Consider the following 21,731-nt stretch of genomic DNA (forward strand, 5'->3'; position numbering starts at 1 on the left):
GAGAAAAGTAGAAGAAACGTCGTTAGTTTTTTTTTTTTTTAATTTCTTTATTTCCTGTTCATACCATTGTAATTTCTAAGCTAGGCGTACGTTGTACTTCTTAAGTCAGCTTGTTTTGGATTTAGAGATATTGGCAAATTGAAATAGTAGAATAATCTTCCTTAGCTTTAATGGAATTCCATATTTCCTTTTTCTACTTTTAGCCCAGGCGTAGATTGTTCACATTAGGTAGGCTAGTTTTGGATAGAGATGTTCTGATAAAAGGGAAATATAGACAAAATTCTTTAGTTTTACTAGACTTTCTTTCTTTCCTGATTCTAATATTGTATCATTAACCTAGGCGTACATTGTACCCCCTTAGGTCAGCTATTTTTGTATATAGACATTCTCAAAATAGAGTAAAGTAGAAAAATCTTCGTCATTTTAAACGAAATTTTCTTATATTTTGTTTTAAACATTCTATTTCATGCCCTGGCATACTTAATAAACATTAGATCGGCTAGTTTTTACTGTAGACGTTAAGAAAAATGAGAAAATTGGGAAATCTTTAATCTATTCTTTTTATAACGTACTATTTAAAGCTAGATGTTTATTATATTTACTTATTACGTCATCTATTATTCGTTCGAGAGGTTCAGAAAAACGAGATATCTTCATTACTATTACCAGAAATTCCTTTCTTTAGGTTTCTAAAACTGTATTTCAACGTCAGATGTAAATTATGCTTATTAGGACGGCTAGTTTAAAATTGTAGAGTTTCAGAAAAGAAGGTAAAATGAGAAATCTTCATAGTTTCATTAGAAATTCTTTATTTTCTGCTTCTAAATTTCAATTCCCATGCTAGGGGCTTGATTATTACACTCTAGGATGGTTAGTTTTGAAAGTTGTTCAGAAAATAGTGAACAAATAGAAATTATTTCCTAGTTTTACTAGAAATACGTTATTTTCTTCTTCCAACGTTCATTTCTACGCCTGTGTGTAGGAGGACACTTCTTGCATCTGCTAGTTTTGATTGTAGAGTCCCTGAAAAAAAAAAAAAAAAATTAAAAGATTATCACTAAATTCACTAGGATTTTCAAATTTGTTAATACTAATATTCCATTTTTATGCTTGGACTAGAATGTACTCTTACGTATGTAATTTTGGATGCAGAAGTTAAGCCCCTTCGTGCTAATTCTAATGAGAAGGTAAATTTTAAAAGCATTTAAATGAGCAGAATCCTGGCTACTTTTTGACTTGGCGCCATTGTGATTGATAGCGCGAGCCTGATGCCATAACTATATTCTAATACCTTTCCATACAATTTGTATTGTGGTACTGGGTTTCGATTCCCGGTCTCAAGGCCTTGGATTTTATTTAATGGGTAATATGAGAAATTTATAGTAAAGTATACCTAATTGGTAGTTGGACGTTAAGCTCCGCCTGAAAAAATAGGCGATTACTTTACTTTACTTTTCCATACATTTTCTAAAATAATCACATTTTTATTTCCACTTTCGCTACACACTGTATGATGACTCAGTACATTCCGGAAACTGAGGCACACTAACAAGTGACTCTTACTAAATAGTATTTTTTTCAAAACAATACCTAGGCGGCGACACTAGTGCCCCCTCGTTTATTTGTCTATTTTCGAAAATAATTTCCCCTTCCATTAACTAATGGTGAAGCAGTGATTCAGCTTAAGGACTATCTATTTCGAAGTTTCCCTAAGTTGAAACGATCGACATTTGATCAAAACGTCACCGTTAAAAACTGAGCTGAAAGAAGATGATTAGAGATACGTTTGTCTTTCCTCTTATTTTTTGTTTCTTCTTTATTCTAGGTTATTATTGCCATAATTTAAATTATTGAAGAATTTATAAATTTCTTCTGGTGAAGATGTTAGCCAACAAGTGTGATAGCCTCGAGTACACGCCCCGCTACAGAGCCAAATAAGTTGTGTATTGTTGGAAGCAGTGGATAACCCCAACTTGTAACTAGAACGAAATCTTAGTTCAAATAAAATTTCTTGAGATAATAAAATTACCAAGGAACGCTACCAGTACTGTAAAGTTCACTTTTTAGAAACGCAGTCACAATCTAAAAAAGAATAGCCACCTTCTGATAAATACGAGTACAATAAGACTAGATAAGTAACAACGAATCGTAATCTCAACTCTGATAAGAAATTGTTGGTTGGTAATCATGTTATATCAGAGGTCCACGTTGATAAATACCTGATTAAAATTTTTAAGTTCACGAAAAATTTTATTGTTCGATATTTCAGTGATTCGAGTTGATTAGACTGAATTTATCACAAGTAACTACTTAGATTGTAAATGCGCAATTAAATTTGATTTTATAAACAAATTTTAGTGCACATTCCGCTTACAAAGTGCACTTGTGATTAGTGATGAGGTTGGCTTCAGAGTTAAGAGGTCAATGAAGTTATATCTATGCCTCTTATAACTTTTCCATTGATATAGAGTCAGGCTCTCACCTGGAAGAAACGCATAAGTAATAAAAAAATGTCTTAGCGCAGTATATGACAGGTTTAAAGTAGTACCTTATATTCCAATTATTATATCTTGCAGAAATTACTTATGCTTCAAGCATTCTAAGAATCAGTTTCAAATTAGAGTCAATGTGAACATTGTTCAGAATTCAGAAAATCACGATGTTGGCGAATGATGAGAACTTGAAGAATAACGTTATTAATGAAATAAATATTAACATTAAAGTTACTAAAATAAGTATGAAGTATTCAGCGAAGAATTTCTTCAACTACGCAACACTTCCCCTCTCTTATGTTACACCTGTGTACACAAAAAAAACTAGTCACGCGGGTAAAAAAAAAGAAGGAAGGAAACGAAAAAAATTATATAAACAATCACTATCATCTCCATTTCGAGATGTACACTATAAAAAACTTCCTTACTCGATAATTCAATAAGAGACAATAATGTTCAGCAGATAGGTGGCAATGACGTGCAGAGGTCAGCTGAAAAGAAGTAAGTACACGAAATGGCAGACACGTCACAAACAAAAACTCAGATTAAGTTCATTCTTAAGAAGAGTCCTTCTCCAACACAGATCCAGTGTAATGTGCGCATGAACGTAGAGTCGTAAAGTCTTTTCTTTTAAAGTTTTCTCTTGGTCTGGAATGAGGAAATCTTCTTGATAACAATTGCAGGTTCACTTTTTATAATCACTTTAACAATTTTACAACCTCATTAATTGAAACCATAATTGCTTGTACAGAGGCAAAAACATAGCTTCACAAATGTCTTGTCCATTAACAAAACAATTTGTAAAGCAAGAAATTGTGAACAAAATCTGAAGTGGATTACACTTTACATCCACATTTATGATAAACCGATACGTCAAATAATCATTTTTTGTTTTTTGCATTCCATTTATTTATAGATAAAAGTAAAACAAAAAAGTTTAATCGTTTGGGGAAGGGTTATGTGGAATGCACTTGAATTTAGCAGGTGTGTAAACATAGTGTGATTTAATGTGGTTTAGAGTTAGTTTAGAATAATAATCAGAACGGTGCAGCAACTTCTTTCACAGGTAAATTGTTTCTGTAATAATCTAACATTTGAGATATCGAGAGTTATAATTCTATTAAATACTTTGTAATAATTTTTTTTGGGGGGAGAAGCAATTTTGCGTTTTAGTTTAAGAAACAAAATTCCTCTTATTTTGGTATGACATTTTTAGACAGAGCTAGGTGCAACAAATTTGGGCCGCTGAGGTTATAAGTGAAGCAAATGTCATTTTCTCATTAAGTTCCACGAAGTTGATTCGAAACAGGGTGCTAGCATAGCTGAACTCTAATCAGCAGAGCAAGTACTTAATTCAAGCATGTGGTCTAGCCGAATTATACCCCTCTTTAGTCAACAGGGGGGGGGGGAGTTATTCTTACAGCAAAATAAAGCTTTGACCATCCACTTCGCGCTTCACTGTCTTCAAAATTGATGAATATATGTTTGAACGTTTTCCTTACCTTGCTTACACTTCTTAGACCTCACTTTTTCTGACTACATTTATTCTGAACCCATAGATCATTTTTTTTGTAACGGTGAACATTTCACAACAAAAGAGGAGATAAAAGCAGGGTGTATTGAATACTTCGTATCCAAAGAACCTTAAGAATTGATTGAATTATACTAGCACAAAGATAGGTTGAACTGATTAATAACATTGGATTATGCTACGAGGAATAAACCAGTACAAATCTTATTTTTATTTTCTCTTACTTTAAGAAGAGAAGCTATTGTATTGCACTCGGATAGACTTCCAACTTTGAATGTTCATCGGGAATATCCATTTTTTAAGATAACCTGAGCACCAAAAAGTGGTTTCCCCCCTCCCACAGTCTGCAAATATCCACCGAAAATAAAAAAATCGTTGAAAATTAAAATTTAAAATTTCTGTTAGATGTCACCAGCATCTTGACAGTAAGATTTTGTTCAATTTAACATTTACATACATATGTAACACTTCACTGACTTGAAGTGTTTAAATTGTCTCCAAATCTCCGTTTTTCTATTGAAACAATTGTATGCAAGTTTACTTTAATTCGAAACATTTTTCAATTAATATTCGATTAAGGGTACTCGTGGTAGAGGTACAGTTAGGGCTATCCTCTGAAGTGCCACTTTCGAATTTTATTGTTATTGCTTACGTTTTCTAGGTTGCAGTTATGAAAAATGGTATCGAGGCCAGGTTATCAGATGAAAAGAACAAAGGGTATATTAATAAAGGAGAGGAAGACGAAATGGTGGGTTAATTTATTTTTTTTTATTTTTATTTATTGCTTGCAGTTACAATAAAAAGTTGTCTGCACTTTTCAACAGTCGGATAATAATAATAATCTTCATATCAAAAGATTTTGATCTTCAGAGGAGAATCGGGCGAATGCATAGATCTTTTTCACGAGACTGCACTTACAGTCGGATATACTACATAAAAACTTAATTCTAAGAAGCATTTATCGTGACTTACAGAAACTCAAAACCTGTTATCTCCGACTGTATCAACTTTTTCTTTTTGTTAAGGAAATCTACGGATACAGAGAATATTTACCAATTAAAATTACAACATGGACTGCAATAATCTTGACTGCAGGATTGTTACGATTAGTGTTTCATTGGTGGCCCAAATTGATGCTTTATGCAACTCATCGTCCTTGCAATCTCGCTACAGCCACTAAACTTCTAGTTATAGTAAGTTATATTATATTTATCTTCATTTATTTTGCGCTAAAACAAACATTCTCACTGATGCGAGTGAGTTTCCATGCAGAAATTGCTAACCAAACAAAGGGAAAGACGAGTTTTCAATGGGCTCACTCAGTTTAATTAAATTACTTCATGAAAAAAACTGTTGCTAGACAAATTAATTTGATCTATAAAATTGGGGAGTTAAAATGCAGATGTGATGCATCTATGTAAAACTACTTCAAAATCAGTATATTTCCATTCTTGATTTTGGATTGCCAATATACAGAGAATGCCCCCTTGATGAGTAAATATCAATTGAGTTTTTTGTCGAATAGAATTTTGACAATTTTGGACCTCATATCTTAATGAGTTTTGGCTTTCTCAGCTAACTGACTCCCAGAAGGACTGTCGTTTGGTCCATTTCTTATACTGCCTAGAGACTAAGCTCTCGTGGTGTCAGTGTTTCCTCAGTCCGGTGAGGCACTTGTCAAGGCACCTTATCTAATCGTTTAATATTAATCCAATTGTTTTCCTCATACATTTTGATTTTTTTTTTTCTGCTTAATATTGCAGGACACATATGAAAAGAGATTTAAATCAAGTTTTATAAAAAATATATTATTCATATCGTTACCACTTGAAAGGTGAGTGTCTTATTTATTTCCAGAGAACATTAAGCTTGAAATTTATTATTATTATTACTATTAATAATTCTCAAATTGTACTATTTACAGTAATTTAAAAATTCATAGTAGCAAAAATGGATCTCAATTATATTCTGATCTTACAAAAAGCCAAGTGAAAATAAATTTCGCTGATGGATCTATAAGAGGTATCATTTTTAATTAAATAAATTATTAAAAATGGTTAGTGTTGGGGGAAAATTCTCAAAATAAATTTAATAATTTATTTTTTTGCAGAATTGGCAGAGTTTAGGGTGGTTAAAATAAAGAAACTTCGTTATTTATGGATAGAAGAGAAGGAAACCTTTATAAAATTAGCCGGCATTGACAATGGAACCGTGAATGAGGATTTCTATAAATACAGTGATGGCTACAGTGAACTTCAACAGCAATTGAAGTAAATTAAAAATATTTTCATACCTAGTTCTTTCTCTATTTACTTTATTACTACTCTTTCTCATCGGATTCGTCTTTTCCCCTTTTTCTTCTTCAAACGCGCTCACTAATCTCTCTTTTTCTACCCTGAACATTCATCTTTATTCACTTTCCAGGAAAGCTCTAATATTAATGGAGTAACTATCATTTTAGTAGCATGACATTTCTGACGTGCTGCTGTTTACCCATCACAATCAGTATTTATTTTGGAAACAAACCCTTAAATTTAGTAACTACAATTTTATTAATACATCGCATGCCTAATATAATATTATAAAACTACTCTTTCTAAAATTTTTTTTTATTTAAGGCAACCTAATCATTTCCTTTTAAATTCATATTATTATTATTTTTTTTTTCAGACAAGTGGTGTACGGTTTAAATGAAATCAATGTACCAATATCAACTATACCAGCTTTAGTACTACTAGATCTTTTGACTCCATTTTTTGTATTTCAAATTTATTCACTGGCAGTTTGGTTGAACGAAAATTACTATTATTATGCTATAGCCATTATAATTATGACAATTTTTGGCACTGCTTCATCAGTAATTCAAACACATCAGGTGATCATTATTAAGAAATGTTTTTCATTATTTTGTAAACAAATTTTAAATCGAAATAATGGGCAAAATTAGTTTATCTAAAGAAAAAGAAAAAAAAAAATCAATACATTTTAATGACTCAATTTCATTTAAAGTTTCAATGCATAAACGTCTTAAAAAAGTCGTTACCTCATCAATTTGAACAAATACGAGGAATTAATTGGGCAATCAAAATAAAAAAAAGATTTATGGAAGATTTCTTTTCTCTTCTACAGATTGAAGGAAAAGAGTATGAAGTATGTAAAGACTAGTTTTGCGCAGTTTCTGCTGTCTCAGTTCAGAGGATCAATATGATAAAAGAGTGGACTGAGTTATGCACAAACGAAACTTCACAGAATAACTGGAGATTATTATAGCTTACACCCAGATTACGTAAATTAAGAAGACTACTTTTTCTTTTAATCATAGATTTGTTTTTACAATCTTCTGCTACCAGAACACAATGCATGGTCACACCAAATTCAGAGAAGTACAAGAATATTTTCAAGTAGTTAAGTATTTCAAAAGTACTTAAAAGTCCTGACCTCAATGCTATTGTAATGACTAATGAGACATAATCGGCAGGAAGAACTTAGTTTTAAACTGACAATTCTTAGCGAGCTCCGTCACAAGGTTAAGGAAGCATTGAAGAAAAACCTCCAGTAGCTTCAAAAACCTTATTTGATATCGAATGTTGCTTTATTCAATTATAATAACAATCGAATAAATTAAATATTTAAACCGATTCCTCTTTGTCAACAGAACCAAAAAAGGCTACAAAAGACTGTGCACTCTGCTGGGACAATAACAGTGAAACGAAATGAAAAGTACGAAGAGATTTCCACGGGTTGCTTAGTGCCAGGGGATGTCATTGTAATACCACCTCGAGGATGTATAATGCATTGTGATGCTGTATTATTAAATGGAAAGTGTATTGTTAATGAGAGTATGCTTACAGGTAAGTTGGCTTTTCTTTACATAATATGTTTACCCCCATTTTTCCAATATTATTCTATTTAATCATATTTATAAAATATATTAATTATATTCTTATTCATTATTATATTCAAATATTTGTTTATATACAGGGACTCCTCATAGAGTCTCGAGTTGTTCCAGCCTGCTCTTAGACTTTGTTTTAAGTAAGCAAGAGGCTGCTCTGTACAAAGCAACTGTAAAAATAGCTCATGAGGAATGGTTACAGCCATTCCAGAGACTGGGAATGCTATAAAAAAGGCTCCAGGCGCCCTCAGAAGTTGACTTCCTTTAAATTATTATTTTATCTACGCGTATACCAAATTTAGAAAAAATCCGAACCATTTTCGAAAAAATCTCAAAAAAGGTTGTCAAATCTAATTAGCTAAATCTAATTCAAGTTCAGAAATTTTCGTTAATCACGATTTTAGTAAGAGTACTGACACTTTGAGCAAGAAAGAATCAGTAAAAAAAGCAAAAATTAATAACTTCTCAGAAAAATCCCAAACACTAAATTTGAGGAAGTTTTTTTTTCCCCCATAGATAGTCCTCTCCAAAATTTAAATTATTTTCTGATCTCAGGAGAAAGTGTTCCTGTAACAAAAAATGCCCTACCAAAGAATGGCAATATATATAACGTAAAAGAGGATTCCCGGCATACATTGTTTTGTGGCACCAATATCATACAGACACGTTACTATGGAAATGAAAAAGTGCATGCTGTTGTGACAAAGACTGGTTTTTTGACGTCAAAAGGAAGTCTTGTACGAAGTATACTATATCCTCCGCCAGTTGATTTCCAATTTGAACAAGATTCCTTTAAATTTATCTGGTTTTTAGCGGCAATTGGAGTGATTGGCTTTGCCTACACTGTTTTTTCAAAGGTAAAATTTATTTTTTCAAAAATATTCAACTGGTTTATAAAATAGGTAACGCCTAACTTCCATAAAGACGAAAGGCAAAGCTTTTTTAAAACGTCGGGAAAAAAATGTAATATGAAAAAAAAAAATTTAGTGAAAGGCAGCTAATCCAGAGTTTTTCCAATCGTTTTGCGTATCGCATACTCTGTTCTAAAATTGCCTAAGATTTCATATCTCAAAATAACGATCTCAACATAAGCAGAAAATGAATGGCTGATTTCTACTCCTACTTATCCTAGCAGTTTGCAGATTCTGTCTGCTTTTATAATAAAAGTTATATGACTAGGTGGCTCAAAGCGTGGAGTTTTTGCAATTCACATTCATCAGCAGTGAGAGGCTGGTTGGATTAACTCGTATGGCACATGTCGTCACAAAGTTATCTCTTCAGCTTGAAGCTTCGAAGGCGGTATATGGTAGGAGGTGGCTTTTCTATCACAAGTTAGATAACAGAAATCTCATATTAAAACTAAATTCCTTAAAACTTGTTCCTGCTTTTGCTTCGTGTCAACACTACAGTCTCTAAATAAAAGAAAAATTTTAACGAGCTACTCCACTTGAATACACCTCCTAGCTGTTGAAGTTTAAAAATACCCTTTCATAGAAATAATCTTTTTCTGGTTTAATTTCGACCCCACTATTTAGTTCATCAGCTCAAAATATCTTTTATCTAGTTACTGTGTTAAATTAAACAATGAACATAGGAAGATCTAAAAGTTTCAAATAATAACTTTCTTTTCTTTCTGTTCCAGACACAACGTGGATTAGAATTATCCGAAGTAGCACTGGATGCCTTAGATTTATTCACAACCATCGTACCACCGGCATTGCCCGCTGCCATGACTGTTGGAAGGTTGTACGCACTGAAAAGGCTAAAAAAACACAAAATCTTTTGTATTAATTCAAGGATTATCAACGTTTCTGGATCACTTAACTGTGTTTGCTTTGATAAGGTATTTTTGAGTCAGTGGTACTTTTTGCTTCTCTTCTTAATGCAACTTCGATACGGTTAATTCGAATTTCCAAAGAAATAAATAGTAAAAGAATAGCTAGGCGGGAAATTGTTTCTTCTTGTCCAAGTTTCTGCTAGAATTTCATGACTGTGGTGGTGATCGATGAAGAGGTTCTCCTTGAACTTAGGACTTTTTCTAAGCCGCAATAGGCCAGAAATCATCTCCACAGGATGTCATATCAAGAATGGTTATCCAAGAATAATTAAACCAAAACTTTCAATATATGTTTAGTACTAAGTATTGTTCAATTCGGTTACACTAAGAATTGTATGTAAAGTTTATAATGCGTAAGTTTGAATGAATGTATATAAAGAACAACTGAAGGTGAACGAACCCCCCCAAAAAACTGTTGTATACATCATCTAACTCACCCAGATACATGTCCTGAATAAGTACTGTAAGTGTCAGCGTGTTATTCTTAATGTTTGGCTGTATATCCACAGCAAAAGTGATGTCAAGATCCCTGATCGCGTGATTAGTGCTAATATCGCTCTGTTTGTAAAGCCAACTATCACTGACATCTGTTTCGGCAAGTATTCACTGTACACTTTAATGGTGCCAAAGTGTTCTCTGTGTAATAATGTTACATTCGCTTGTTTTCACACGGAACCTTTAGGATTTAAGTGAATTGAACTGTTTTCAAGAACTTTCAGTTCAATAGCTCAGTTGTAGCATCTAGTGGACTACGACCACCATAAATACTGCACTGGAGTAACAGTTGTTACATTTCCTGATGTACTATTTCAGCTTGAGTTGCCGAGGTTTAGATTCATTGAGAAAGAGAAACATATTCTAAATTAAAGTTATTATACATCTACAAAATAGTATTAAGATTTACTAATAATAAAGTATTTTTTTGACATTGTTAACGCTTGTAGACTGGAACACTCACTGAGGATGGATTGGACATGTGGGGTGTAATACCAATAAGTAATAAGAGTTTTGATCGAGCATGTCATAATCCGGCACTGTTAAAGCACGAGGATCTACTCTATGGCATGGCTACTTGTCATTCACTTACCTTAATCGATAACAAAATTTCTGGCGATCCTTTAGATGTTAAAGTAGGTAAATGATATACTGGATATCGATGCTATGGCTAGCCTCATCTATTTTTATATATATATATATATAATTTAAATTTCAAAAGTATTATTTTAGGTAATTCTCCATATGTAGCCAACTCCCTCTGTATGCCTAACGGCATAAACAGAGTAAATAAATAATAATAATATAATTTAAATTTTTCTTTAAAGATATTTGAATCTATAAATTGGAAATTTGAAGAGCCAACAATAGATGATGTAACTAAGTATGATGTTTTAGCTCCGTCTATCGTCTATCCTAAACTTGACATTGTAAGCGGTCAAGTGAGTATAAAAATTTAAGCGATAATGTTCAGAGATTTATAAATATCTGATTTTTTTATTATTGTTAATCTTATAGGAACACATTGAATTTGGAATTTTACATCAGTTTCAATTTTCCTCTAAACTGCAAAGAATGAGTGTAATTTGTCGTAAGTTAGGCAGTCAAGATGCCATAGTTTATTGTAAAGGTGCACCAGAAGCTATTGCTTCCTTGTCTGTACCAGAATCTGGTAAAATATAGTAGTTTTTTCTTTTGTTTCGTTTGTTTGTTATTAATAGGATGTTTTAAAGTTTCTTTGCGTCAAAATTGTTACTGTTTCCTTTTACTTAATCGTAATGCATTACGATCATGTCAAATTTTCTGTGTATATAAATATATATATATTTTTTTTTATCGGAAATTTATGAATTCTCCTGAATCACAAATTATAGGAAGGAGAACAAAACGAAAAATTGAAAATTGCAGTTAACTGAACTTAATATTTCGAAATTTCGTCACAGAAAAAATGAATTTTCCTAAAGTTTTACGCGATAAAAAGAATACCTTTAATATTTTTCACGGAAATATTATTTTGGGCAGCTCATAATTTACAACTTTTTTTTTTCTTTTTCAGTGCCCTCAGATTTAGCCAATCAGCTAAGAAAATACACACAACTTGGATTCAGAGTGCTAGCAATGGCTGTGAAAATTTTAGAAAACTTTAGCTTTCATAAGATAGACAAACTAACCAGAGAAGAAGTTGAAAAAGATCTATGCCTAGTTGGTTTTATTGTTTTAGAGAATCGACTGAAAACGGAGACCATTCCAACTATAAAAACGTTGAAGGATGCTGAGATTAAAGTAGTTATGATAACAGGTACTTCATTTTTTGAAGGAATATGAGTTAAGATTGGAACTGTTTTTTGATCAGAAGGAAAACAAAAACACACAAACCGAGTCTAGGGCGAAACGCCAGTTACGGATTTGAGCTTTCCAACATTCACATCTGTTCGAACAAATTAGAGCACTTTACCAAAAAACAATAATCTTTTTGAAAATCAACATTTTAGAAAAAAAAAATTGTTTTAGAATTTTAAATTTAGAGAAAGAAAGATAGAGAGAGAATGGTTCAGATCAGAAGTACATGGAAGATGTTGCTAGGAGTTGTAGACTAGTATCCTATTGTATACTAGTATAACCTATTCAATTATAAAGGTTTCAATTAACTGTACTTAATTACCTCGACCAACCGATCAATCAGTCTCATTAACATAGAAACCACTCTGTCTAATCCAAATGTTTATAGGTTTGGTTGAACTTCAAGTAAGTCAAAATAGGTTTGAGTATAGTAAAACACATCAATCGTACCTACTAAGGCCAATTTACACGTAGAGCGCAGCCCACGTAGTAGTCTGTGAAGTGTTTTGGCATCCTTAAGGCTAATGTGTGATTCCGAGATAGACGTTTGTCTACAAAGAGCCCATAGCATTATCTTTAAGCCAGTAGAAGAATGGGGAATGTTGTAACATCCCATTTCTTCGCCCAAGTGCGAAGTGCCCCAAATTTTTGGGGAGCTGAGGGAGACATCTTAGTATTGCTGACGTGCTTATATGGATGTGTGAACAGAGTAGTAAGGGCTGTATGTCCGATGTGTGTATTGTACTTTATCTCTATAGTGGCAAAGTATAATCTCGAGCCTTCCCTCAACTCATGAGAAAGGAGAGATTGCTTATAAGAATCTGTCAAGTTTGTAGAGCCAAAAGTTAGTAAAAGGCAGGCATTTATTAATTGGAACAGTAATCCTGGATGCCTAACACGATCAAAGGATAGGTTTAAATCTAAAAACTTGTCCCGCTTGTTCTGGAAAAGTAAAAAGTATTATATTTGCTTTAGGTAGAATAATCGATTTCAGCAAATTGTATCATTGTTTCACGTTGATAGCCACTATAAAATGCAAACTAATATTACTTATTAGTGTACTATTATTTAATCCATTTTGCCGTAAACACAATTTTGCCTTTTACTTTTTAGGTGACAACTTACAAACGGCTGTAAGCGTGGCCAAAGAATGTTCCATTATCGACCCTAATGACGTTACAATAGAAGTTAATTTAATAAATGAACGTGATAAACCACCTGAATTAATCTATACAGTTGTACATCGTCGGGAAAATCTACCAAACGTAAGTTGATTATGATCAGATAATACTATTTATTTTCTACGCGGCTAACTTGTGGATCTTGGTGACTGCCTTTTAGCTCACTCTCCCTTATTTATTGATGAGTTCATGGAAAAGTACCAGTTGTTTCTTCTCTTTAAATCAAATACTCTACCATTACTAGCTGATTAATTATTAATTCTTTGCGCAGATTCGTAATTTCGAAGATTATCTACTAACATCATGCGAATGTAAACTGACTACTAATGGTAAAACGTGGGAATATCTGAGAGAACATTTACCAGACTTAGTGCAAAAATTAATAACGAATGGTGTCGTTTTTGCCAGAATGACCAGCGAACAAAAACAACAATTAGTTGTGGATATTCAAAAACAAGGATTCTATGTTGGTCAGTTATTATTCATGTTAAAAAGAATTTCAACGAGCTTTCTCTAGCTTGTTTTATAAAGCCGTCTTTTTTTTAAATTATATTCGTATGAATTTAGATAAAAAGATGCCAACCATCAATATTTTAACTGAACTCATTTTATTGCTTTTTTTATAAATCGAGTGAAAAATTGCATTTTTAAAAATTTTAATTCCCTAATTTAACTAGACAATTTGTTACTCAGTTTTTACTTTTAAAGGTTTATTTTTCAAATGTTTCTCCCAAATACTTTTAATTTTTTATAAATATTTAAATTTGTACTCACTATAAGTGCTCCAGATCCTGCTTCCTTATCCTTATCCACTACATTCCTTTAAAAGCGTGTGCTTTTATTGATAAGATTATTTTTTTCTCTCGGAAAATTAATAATTTTATAAATTATATTTATTTTTTTAAATGTTATTAAGTACTAGTCATGCATATCGTTCAACATTGGAAGTTTATACTTGGGCTAGCATAACCTTTCTTAACCTGTTTAGACTGATAGTTTATGAAATTAGATTAATTTATAATCATTTACAATTTTTATGCAAAAATTTTTTAAATGAAAATGCAAGTTCAAATTATGAAGTTTAAGCAATAGCTTCTTTAAGCATCAGTAGATGTTCATACTTCATATATAGTCTTCATTTTTGTGTTAAGCCAACTTTGTTAGGAAAAAATCCGCTAGATAGCACTTGCTGTACAATTTTGCATTGTTCTCCTACTGGCATGGCCGTATCATTTATTTGCGGGTGGATTCTATCTTACTGTAAATCTGCTCCAAATTCATACAATTTTGGTACGTAAATTTATTTACCATCTTTCATTTTGTACAGAAAATTAAAATTAGTGTGTAAAATCTATCTCTGTAGTATTATTTATTTGCTGTAGTTCATTTTTGGGACGATCCCCTTACACAGTTAGTTTTCTGTAGTACATTAGGTTTCCATTTGCCTTTTTCTTCATCCTCAGACGTCTTAAACTCCTTATTTTCGGTGAAAACAAAAAATCGATAATTGGAAAAATCTTCACGAATGAAATAGTTACTTTTACTAGAGGTAGAAGAAATGAATAAATTACTTACATATAAGAGGAGATACTTAAAAGAAAAATTTGTAGGGTTGTCTTAGCAATGCTTGAGATAGTGCTAGAGGAATATCTCCTAACTAGACTTCAGTTTTATTATTTATTTATCACTGTTTTGCAGTTTTATTTTTATTATTTTTTTTTAAAGCAATGTGTGGAGACGGTGCAAACGATTGTGGAGCTTTAAAAGCCGCACATGTTGGTATCTCGTTGTCCGAAGCTGAAGCATCAGTCGCTTCGCCATTCACTTCACAAGAGCAAAACATTGCATGTGTGCCGAAGATCATTAAAGAAGGACGAGCCGCTTTGATTACATCGTTTGGCATTTTTAAATTTATGATATTGTACAGTTTAACTGAATTTTTTTCCACAGTATTTCTGTATACAATCGACAGTAATCTAACAGATTTTGAATTTTTAATCATTGATGTTGGTTTTGTAGTGAATTTCGCATTTCTATTCGGTCATGTCAAAGCGTATAAAGGACCGTTAGTTTCACAAACTCCGCCGTCCACTATGTTGCACATTATACCATTGACATCGATGTTTTTACATCTATTGTGTATCGTTGTGATGCAGGTGGTAGCGTTCTATTTGGTTAGACAGTTTTCCTGGTATGTACCATTTAAGTATGTGAATCGTGACGATTATACTTCTTATGAAAACTATGCGGTGTACTGTGTTTCCCAATTTCAATACATCGCCATGGTTATTATCTTCTCTGAAGGACCGCCCTACAGGGAACGTATTTACAAGAATAAAGCATTATTCATTTCGATTATTATAATGACATTAATTTCCATCTACATTTCCATCTATCCAGCGAACTGGGTTATTGATCTATTATCTTTGAAATATCCCCAATCATTTGATTTCCCCATACTGGTAGTTGTATTAGGTTTTGTACATATATTATGTTGCTTATTCTTGGAAGAATGTGTTGTTAATTACTTAATGCTTAAAAAGTTTAAATGTGGTTATAAAAATCGTAAATTAAATGATGCCAAATATTGTGTTGGCAGAGATAATGAAGCGTTTAGTTTAAGTTAACATTTTTCGAACATGGAAATAATATTCTAAGTTGGTGTCTAATTTTTATAGATATTTAGGACCAACATCTGCGAAAGATTTCGGTATTATATAATGTTCTCCAGATGAGCACAGCTAGTGGCACACAAGTACTGCTGCCATATTATATTTTCAGTCACATTTTCCAACAACTCTTCCATTAACAAATACTTTAAATAGTTTTTCCTTTAAATAAATAAGAAAACAAAAATCAAAGAAAAATTCTGACGTGAAAACTCACACGATTTTCTTACACCACAATTTACGTGATTAAATTGTAAATTTAGTATAAGCAACACCTTTGCCGGGGCCTAATCAGTCAGTGTTACTGAGACTGTGCAGGACAACCTTTTTCTTCTAATTTCACTTTTACTTCCAAATACGCGAAATGATTTTCCATTTTCTTTTAATAAAGCTCCAGAACTTGTATCTGTGAAACCTCTGGGTTCAGTGAGATATCGACAGCTAAATCAGTGAGATCAGTCAATGGACGTAAAAGAAATTTTGGGTTTAGTTCTAGCTTTGGGTTAAAATTGTAAAACAAATCAAATTCTGCCTTACATTTTTTCTCTCACTTAAAAATTTTGTTATCTGAAAAATGGTAAAATAAAAGTAAATATTGTAATTTTCCAAGATTCAACACCTTTTATTGTATAAAATTTCCAATTTAATAATTCATTACATCATTAAATTTATAGATTCTTTGTTTTTTAATTTTTCTTACATTATTGTTACAACAGTAATTCATTGGCGCTCTATTAATGAAAGCTTCTTTTTCTTTTTTTTGTTAAATTTAGAAATATTTACAGTAAATTTATAATTTTTTATTTTACATTACGCTTACGCCAGTATTTTGTTTACTTTAGTTTAAGCGGAATTTCCCCCTATTAAAATAACTTATTTTTTAAAAATATGTAACTAAAATTTATTGAATGCTTTGGGAAAATTGTATCTTTTTTAAAATTATTATAACTTCTTTAAAGCAGAGAGTATTAGGAAGATAAGATATATTGTTCGCATTTTCACAATGAAACATTCGATACAAACAAAACAAAAAAATTGTGGAAATTTTTTAAAATGTATTTTCGGAAAATTAAAATTAAATAACCGACGTTTTTGTAGTAAATACACATAATTATATGTGAAATCAGAACCCTTTGTCCAGAATTTTTTGAATAGGAAATTCCTTCCTTCAAATTATTCCCGGAAAAAAAGGCAACCCCATATCTAAACTCAAGAGATAGCGAGGAATTGAGCTGAGTTTGGATAGTATCTCCCAACTTTTCCCACAAATTTGCCATATTAAATGCTATTTTACCTTTAATCCTATAGCAGCGCTTTCCAAACCGTTAGAAATAATCTATTTAACAACACCTGTTTCATGATTCATCATAATTGATTATTATGAATACATTAAATACTCTGCAATAATGTAATTAAATTATTTACACTAAACATGTAATAATTATTTACAATTTTGTTTGATTTGTACATTTTTTTATGACAAAAACAGTAATAATAAAATTTTATTCTTGATTAACAAATACAAAACCAGTTCCTTCAACTCTCCTCTTTAGTTTGTAAAAATTAATCATTCATTGTTATTACTATTTTCACTATTGCGTTAATTCTGCAGTTGTATTAATTGTTACAAAAAGTTTCTGCAAACATAGCTTACATCTTGGAACTATCTTGTTCATTTTAATGTGTGTTAATGTATATATATTTTACATTTTAAACAATATTAACTCATTTTTTACATAAACAATCATTCAAATATTATTTAAAATTAATCTTAGAAGGCCCAAAGGAAACTGGGGATACCACATGTTCGATAAATACTGAAGCTAAAGGAAATATCTTTATAATACCATCAGAATGGGTTATGTATCTTTTTATCTATTTGTAAATTAGGTCACGACAAAAAAACCTAAATCTATCTTGTGTAAACATCCACATCTATTTTTTTTTTTTCTTGCCCTTAGTTTTAATTCATTAAATTTTCACGAAAATTAGGATTTCAATGGAAATAATAGTTTCGAGGTCGATAATATACATGCTGGTTAACTATAGTAAGAAGATACTGTTCAGAGAGGCGTTCTAAACTCTTCCGGAATACCACCAATATCCATTGTATTCTGAAAAGAATTGAGTGTAGGGCCCTAAATACCTTAGGTCCACGGTCAAATAGAAAAACCCGTTGGATCACCTGAGAAAATGGGCGTTACTTTAATTATACTTTCTCTGTAATGGAGGGCGGAGCTTTCTTACCAGATTTTATTTCATTCTCCGTAGACCTCAAAACAAGGGTTTCCGGGGTTAATTCTTTAATAAGATGATAATAGCAGCAATACTATAAACAATATGACTGGTATAATTAAATTTCAGTCTTGAAGTATAAAACTTAAATTTTATAAAATCATAATGACTAATAATGAATTAATATTCAGTTGGGTTCAATAATAAGGTAGGAACATTAGTGAGGTGGAAAGCAATAACTGATTAAATAAAGGGTTGTATCTTTGAGGGGGCGAGGGTAGAACCACTTTAATAGAGTTGCCCAGGGGTTAATTAGTTCTAACTTAGGGGTTTATTATGCATGTTAAGATTACCGCACAGTAGTTACGATCTAAAGATGGAGTATCTGATTGCAGCTTCATCAAGAAATTATCTACACTTCTCAGTTACGCTTTATTGGTGACTTCGCAAAAAAAAAAAACAAAGTTATTTGATTTGAACTTTTTCGTAAGTTCTGCAAACAAGGAAGCATAAATTCAGTGTACGGGACAGAAGATCTTACGTTAAGCCAAAAGATTCCTTTACGCTAATAGTTATAAGCAAAGGAAAAAATTCAAAAGTTACAACTTAAACTTTTTTCTTCTAATAAAAGCAATAATTTCTTTTATATTAGTTTTTGAATATTACTTTTCTTTTTTATACATTAGTCAGTACATTAAAAAACAATATATATACTTTACGTATTCAAAAAATGTATACATATATTTTTTTATATACATACATACAAAAACATATATTTCTTGTACACTGGGTTCAACCAACACCTTACGTTTTCACATATAAAATTCCATATAAACATAACATTTATAGAGATAAGTAAAATTTTTTTATGTTAACAACTTTTTTCTTTTTTTTTTGTATATATACAATTTTATGTATTTAAGAACTTTCGTAATAACGATGACCAATTTTAAAATCTGCAGCTGGAGTTAAGGCTATAAAGATTGAAGAATCTTGTAATTCTAACTTCTCATTTGTCCTGATTCAGATATTTAGTAGTCTTTCCATGAAAGCCATAGTTTTTAAAACTTTTTATTTATCTATTTTACCGATTGCGTCTTCGAATTTTGGAAAAACGATTCTCTTTGAACTTAACCCATGTAAAATGCCTGTTCCATTTGTTTGGAACGTTTACCTAAGAGTGAGTTTACGATGAGGCATTTATAAATGAGTATTTTTCTTTTAAAAACTCAATTTTGGACGATTAGCCACTTAAAATGAAAACTATACTTTTAAATATTAAAAAAAAAAGTGTCGAGTAATAGTGATCTAAAAATTTAAGGTAGACAAACAGTTACAAGCTTAAAAGAACATGACAACCCTTCCCAAGTATTTTGATAAAAAATTGGCGGATAGTTGAGAAGCGAGAAGAGGGAGTCTGCCACAGAGTGGATGTTAATGATGTTTCCACCATCTTGTACATTTCTACCCTGGAATTCCTAAACACCTCATTCAAATGGTTGAATCAAGATAGTAGAAGCAATGGTGGTGGGAAAAAAAGGAGGCATTTATCTGATCTTGGATTTATCTTTATCTTGGCAAGCCTAGGAAAGCTAGGCACAGTCTTTTTGAGTGTTTTTGAAATTATAAGAGCAGGATAATCAATGCTGAGACTCCTTGGAATTAGGATGATTATTAGTTCATACTGTGTGGGTCCACGGGGAATCAGATCAAAAGGGTAAAGAGACAGCAGACTGGCCTAGCCCGGGAGAGCTTTACCCAGGAGTTCTTTTCCAAACTTTCAAGACTAATTAATCATTTAAAAACTGGAGGGTGCCATAACGGAACACCTGAGTCTCAGTGACATAGCTCAACTCCCACCATTGGACCTAATCTAATCAATACTTAAGTCCAATTATTAGATTGTGAGAATGAGGGTCTCATCTTGATATAACACAAACTGTACAGCTATTTACAAAATTAAAAAAAAAAAATACAATTTTGAATAAAAAATAGAATACTGTAATGGTTTCTTTGCTTTCTCAATTAGTTTTTTTTAATTATTATAGTTTTCGATGTCAAAAAAGCAAAAACAAAGCTGAATAGTTCACTAACTTGAGTACTTAGTACAGGAACTTGGCCCCTAAGGAAATCTTAATCATCTACATTCAAACATTTTTGAATATTTGGCTTAATTATAAATGAACAAGGGTTGCCACTATAATTAATTTTTTCTGTAACTAGACAACAAAATACTCTGTAGAAGGTGAGGAAGGACTGCTAGATGTGGCCGCCAATGTTGGATAATGTTGGCACGAGATGAAGATTTCTGGCGGTAGTTAATTTGTATAAATAGCACGTCGATTTGGTGGTCAGATCTGCGGCTGTGACTGGTACTGCTGTTGATTCGTTGCAGTTGTGCCATTGATGAACGTTGTTAACACGGTACACTCGTGCGCACCGTCAACACGGCGTGTTGTAGTACTGTGGTGCAATGGTGCCAGCGTGGTACTGTCCCATTGACGACGACATGCGTACCGGCTGTCGGATAAGTCTCTCCGTTTCCACCAAACTAAGTACCTTCAAGAACAAAATAATTGTAAGAAAGAAAGCAAGTAAAAAAAGAATTACTTGAAAGCAATACAGAATATGTTTTTATTAAAAGGAAGGAGGCGAGATTTCAAGGGTATATTTGAATACTCGGTGACTTTGGGCTTTGAGCTTCTGTTAATGGTCCAATAAATGAAAAAATAAAATCAACTTGAAAAGAGATAAAAAATTATTTACTCACCTGTCGAAATGTTTTCTAAAAGTTCCCGAAACACAATAAAGCGCAATCGGATTGATACAGGAATTGATGAATGATAAGCAGTATCCAACAATCTTAAATACATGCCAGAATTCATTATAATCTCTATCTGAATTTGGATTATTGTAGAACCACAACAAGAACACGTGTTGCGGTAGGAAACATACGGCGAACACCAATACAAATGCCAAAACAGTTTTAGCTACTTTTTTCCTAGCACGAACTTGTCTAGCCTGACCTTGCAGTTCGCCGGGCATATTTTTCGTCGACAACACCAGATGTCGTGCCATCAATATGTAAAAACATCCGATTACGGTGAGCGGAATGGCATAATATATAAGAAACTTCGCCATAACTAAACCTCTTGGATACACAGATCCCAGTTCTTCTGGATATGGATAGCATATCTCAAACAGTGTATGATTGCCTTGTTTGAAGATACGGATGTAGGAGAATAAAGCTCCCGGTATGGCGCACGCTATTGCCAGCAACCAGATGGCGCAGGCTATCATTATAGTGCATCTGGTTGCACCGCGACCACCAATCGATGAATACAGTTTTCTCATTGGATCAACTATGGCGAAAAATCTGTAAAGAAAGAGAAAAATTTAATTTAAATTTATTAAAATTCAAATAATACATGTGTCGATTCACTTTTCAAGTAATCACTTTTTTAAGAACATCGCAGTATTAAGTAGAATATTCTACATGGCTATTTAGGTGCTTTCCTCTATTTACAATGTCTATAAAGTATATAAAGTTTTGAGGA

General features: G+C 32.2%; 2 protein-coding genes and 1 long non-coding RNA gene across 7 annotated transcripts; 1 reads left to right on the plus strand and 2 right to left on the minus strand.

Annotated features, from left to right (window-relative positions):
- Positions 1-789: 789 nt before the first annotated feature.
- On the minus strand, positions 790-14,234 carry LOC141455296 (uncharacterized). The gene is made up of 2 exons (XR_012459190.1): positions 14,045-14,234; positions 790-1,023 (listed from the first exon to the last, which is right to left on the minus strand). It is a non-coding gene; the product is annotated as an uncharacterized lncRNA (long non-coding RNA).
- LOC141455294 (polyamine-transporting ATPase 13A3-like) lies at positions 2,540-15,922 on the plus strand. Of its 5 annotated transcripts, none has more exons than XM_074130204.1 (17): positions 2,540-2,993; positions 4,685-4,771; positions 5,049-5,216; positions 5,787-5,857; positions 5,948-6,045; positions 6,134-6,293; positions 6,694-6,898; positions 7,679-7,874; positions 8,474-8,775; positions 9,561-9,761; positions 10,700-10,885; positions 11,078-11,191; positions 11,268-11,421; positions 11,806-12,048; positions 13,203-13,354; positions 13,542-13,740; positions 14,996-15,922. In XM_074130204.1, exons 2-17 carry the CDS (start codon positions 4,694-4,696, stop codon positions 15,895-15,897), a joined length of 3,429 nt encoding a protein of 1,142 aa, XP_073986305.1. In that variant the 5' UTR covers positions 2,540-2,993; positions 4,685-4,693; the 3' UTR covers positions 15,898-15,922. The 5 variants fall into 5 exon arrangements, with proteins under 5 accessions (XP_073986305.1, XP_073986304.1, XP_073986303.1 ...); XM_074130203.1 differs by lacking the exon at positions 2,540-2,993 and adding an exon at positions 3,034-3,175; XM_074130202.1 differs by lacking the exon at positions 2,540-2,993 and adding an exon at positions 3,036-3,558.
- A 612-nt stretch (positions 15,923-16,534) lies between these two features.
- On the minus strand, positions 16,535-21,689 carry LOC141455295 (neuropeptide CCHamide-1 receptor-like). The gene is made up of 2 exons (XM_074130208.1): positions 20,945-21,689; positions 16,535-20,733 (listed from the first exon to the last, which is right to left on the minus strand). Exons 1-2 carry the CDS (start codon positions 21,526-21,528, stop codon positions 20,526-20,528), a joined length of 792 nt encoding a protein of 263 aa, XP_073986309.1. The 5' UTR covers positions 21,529-21,689; the 3' UTR covers positions 16,535-20,525.
- Positions 21,690-21,731: the final 42 nt, after the last annotated feature.

This window comes from Rhodnius prolixus, unplaced genomic scaffold, assembly GCF_049639745.1.
Source record: "Rhodnius prolixus isolate KJV_2025 unplaced genomic scaffold, Rpr scaffold_57, whole genome shotgun sequence".
In the NCBI taxonomy this organism is placed as follows: Eukaryota; Metazoa; Arthropoda; class Insecta; order Hemiptera; family Reduviidae; genus Rhodnius; species Rhodnius prolixus.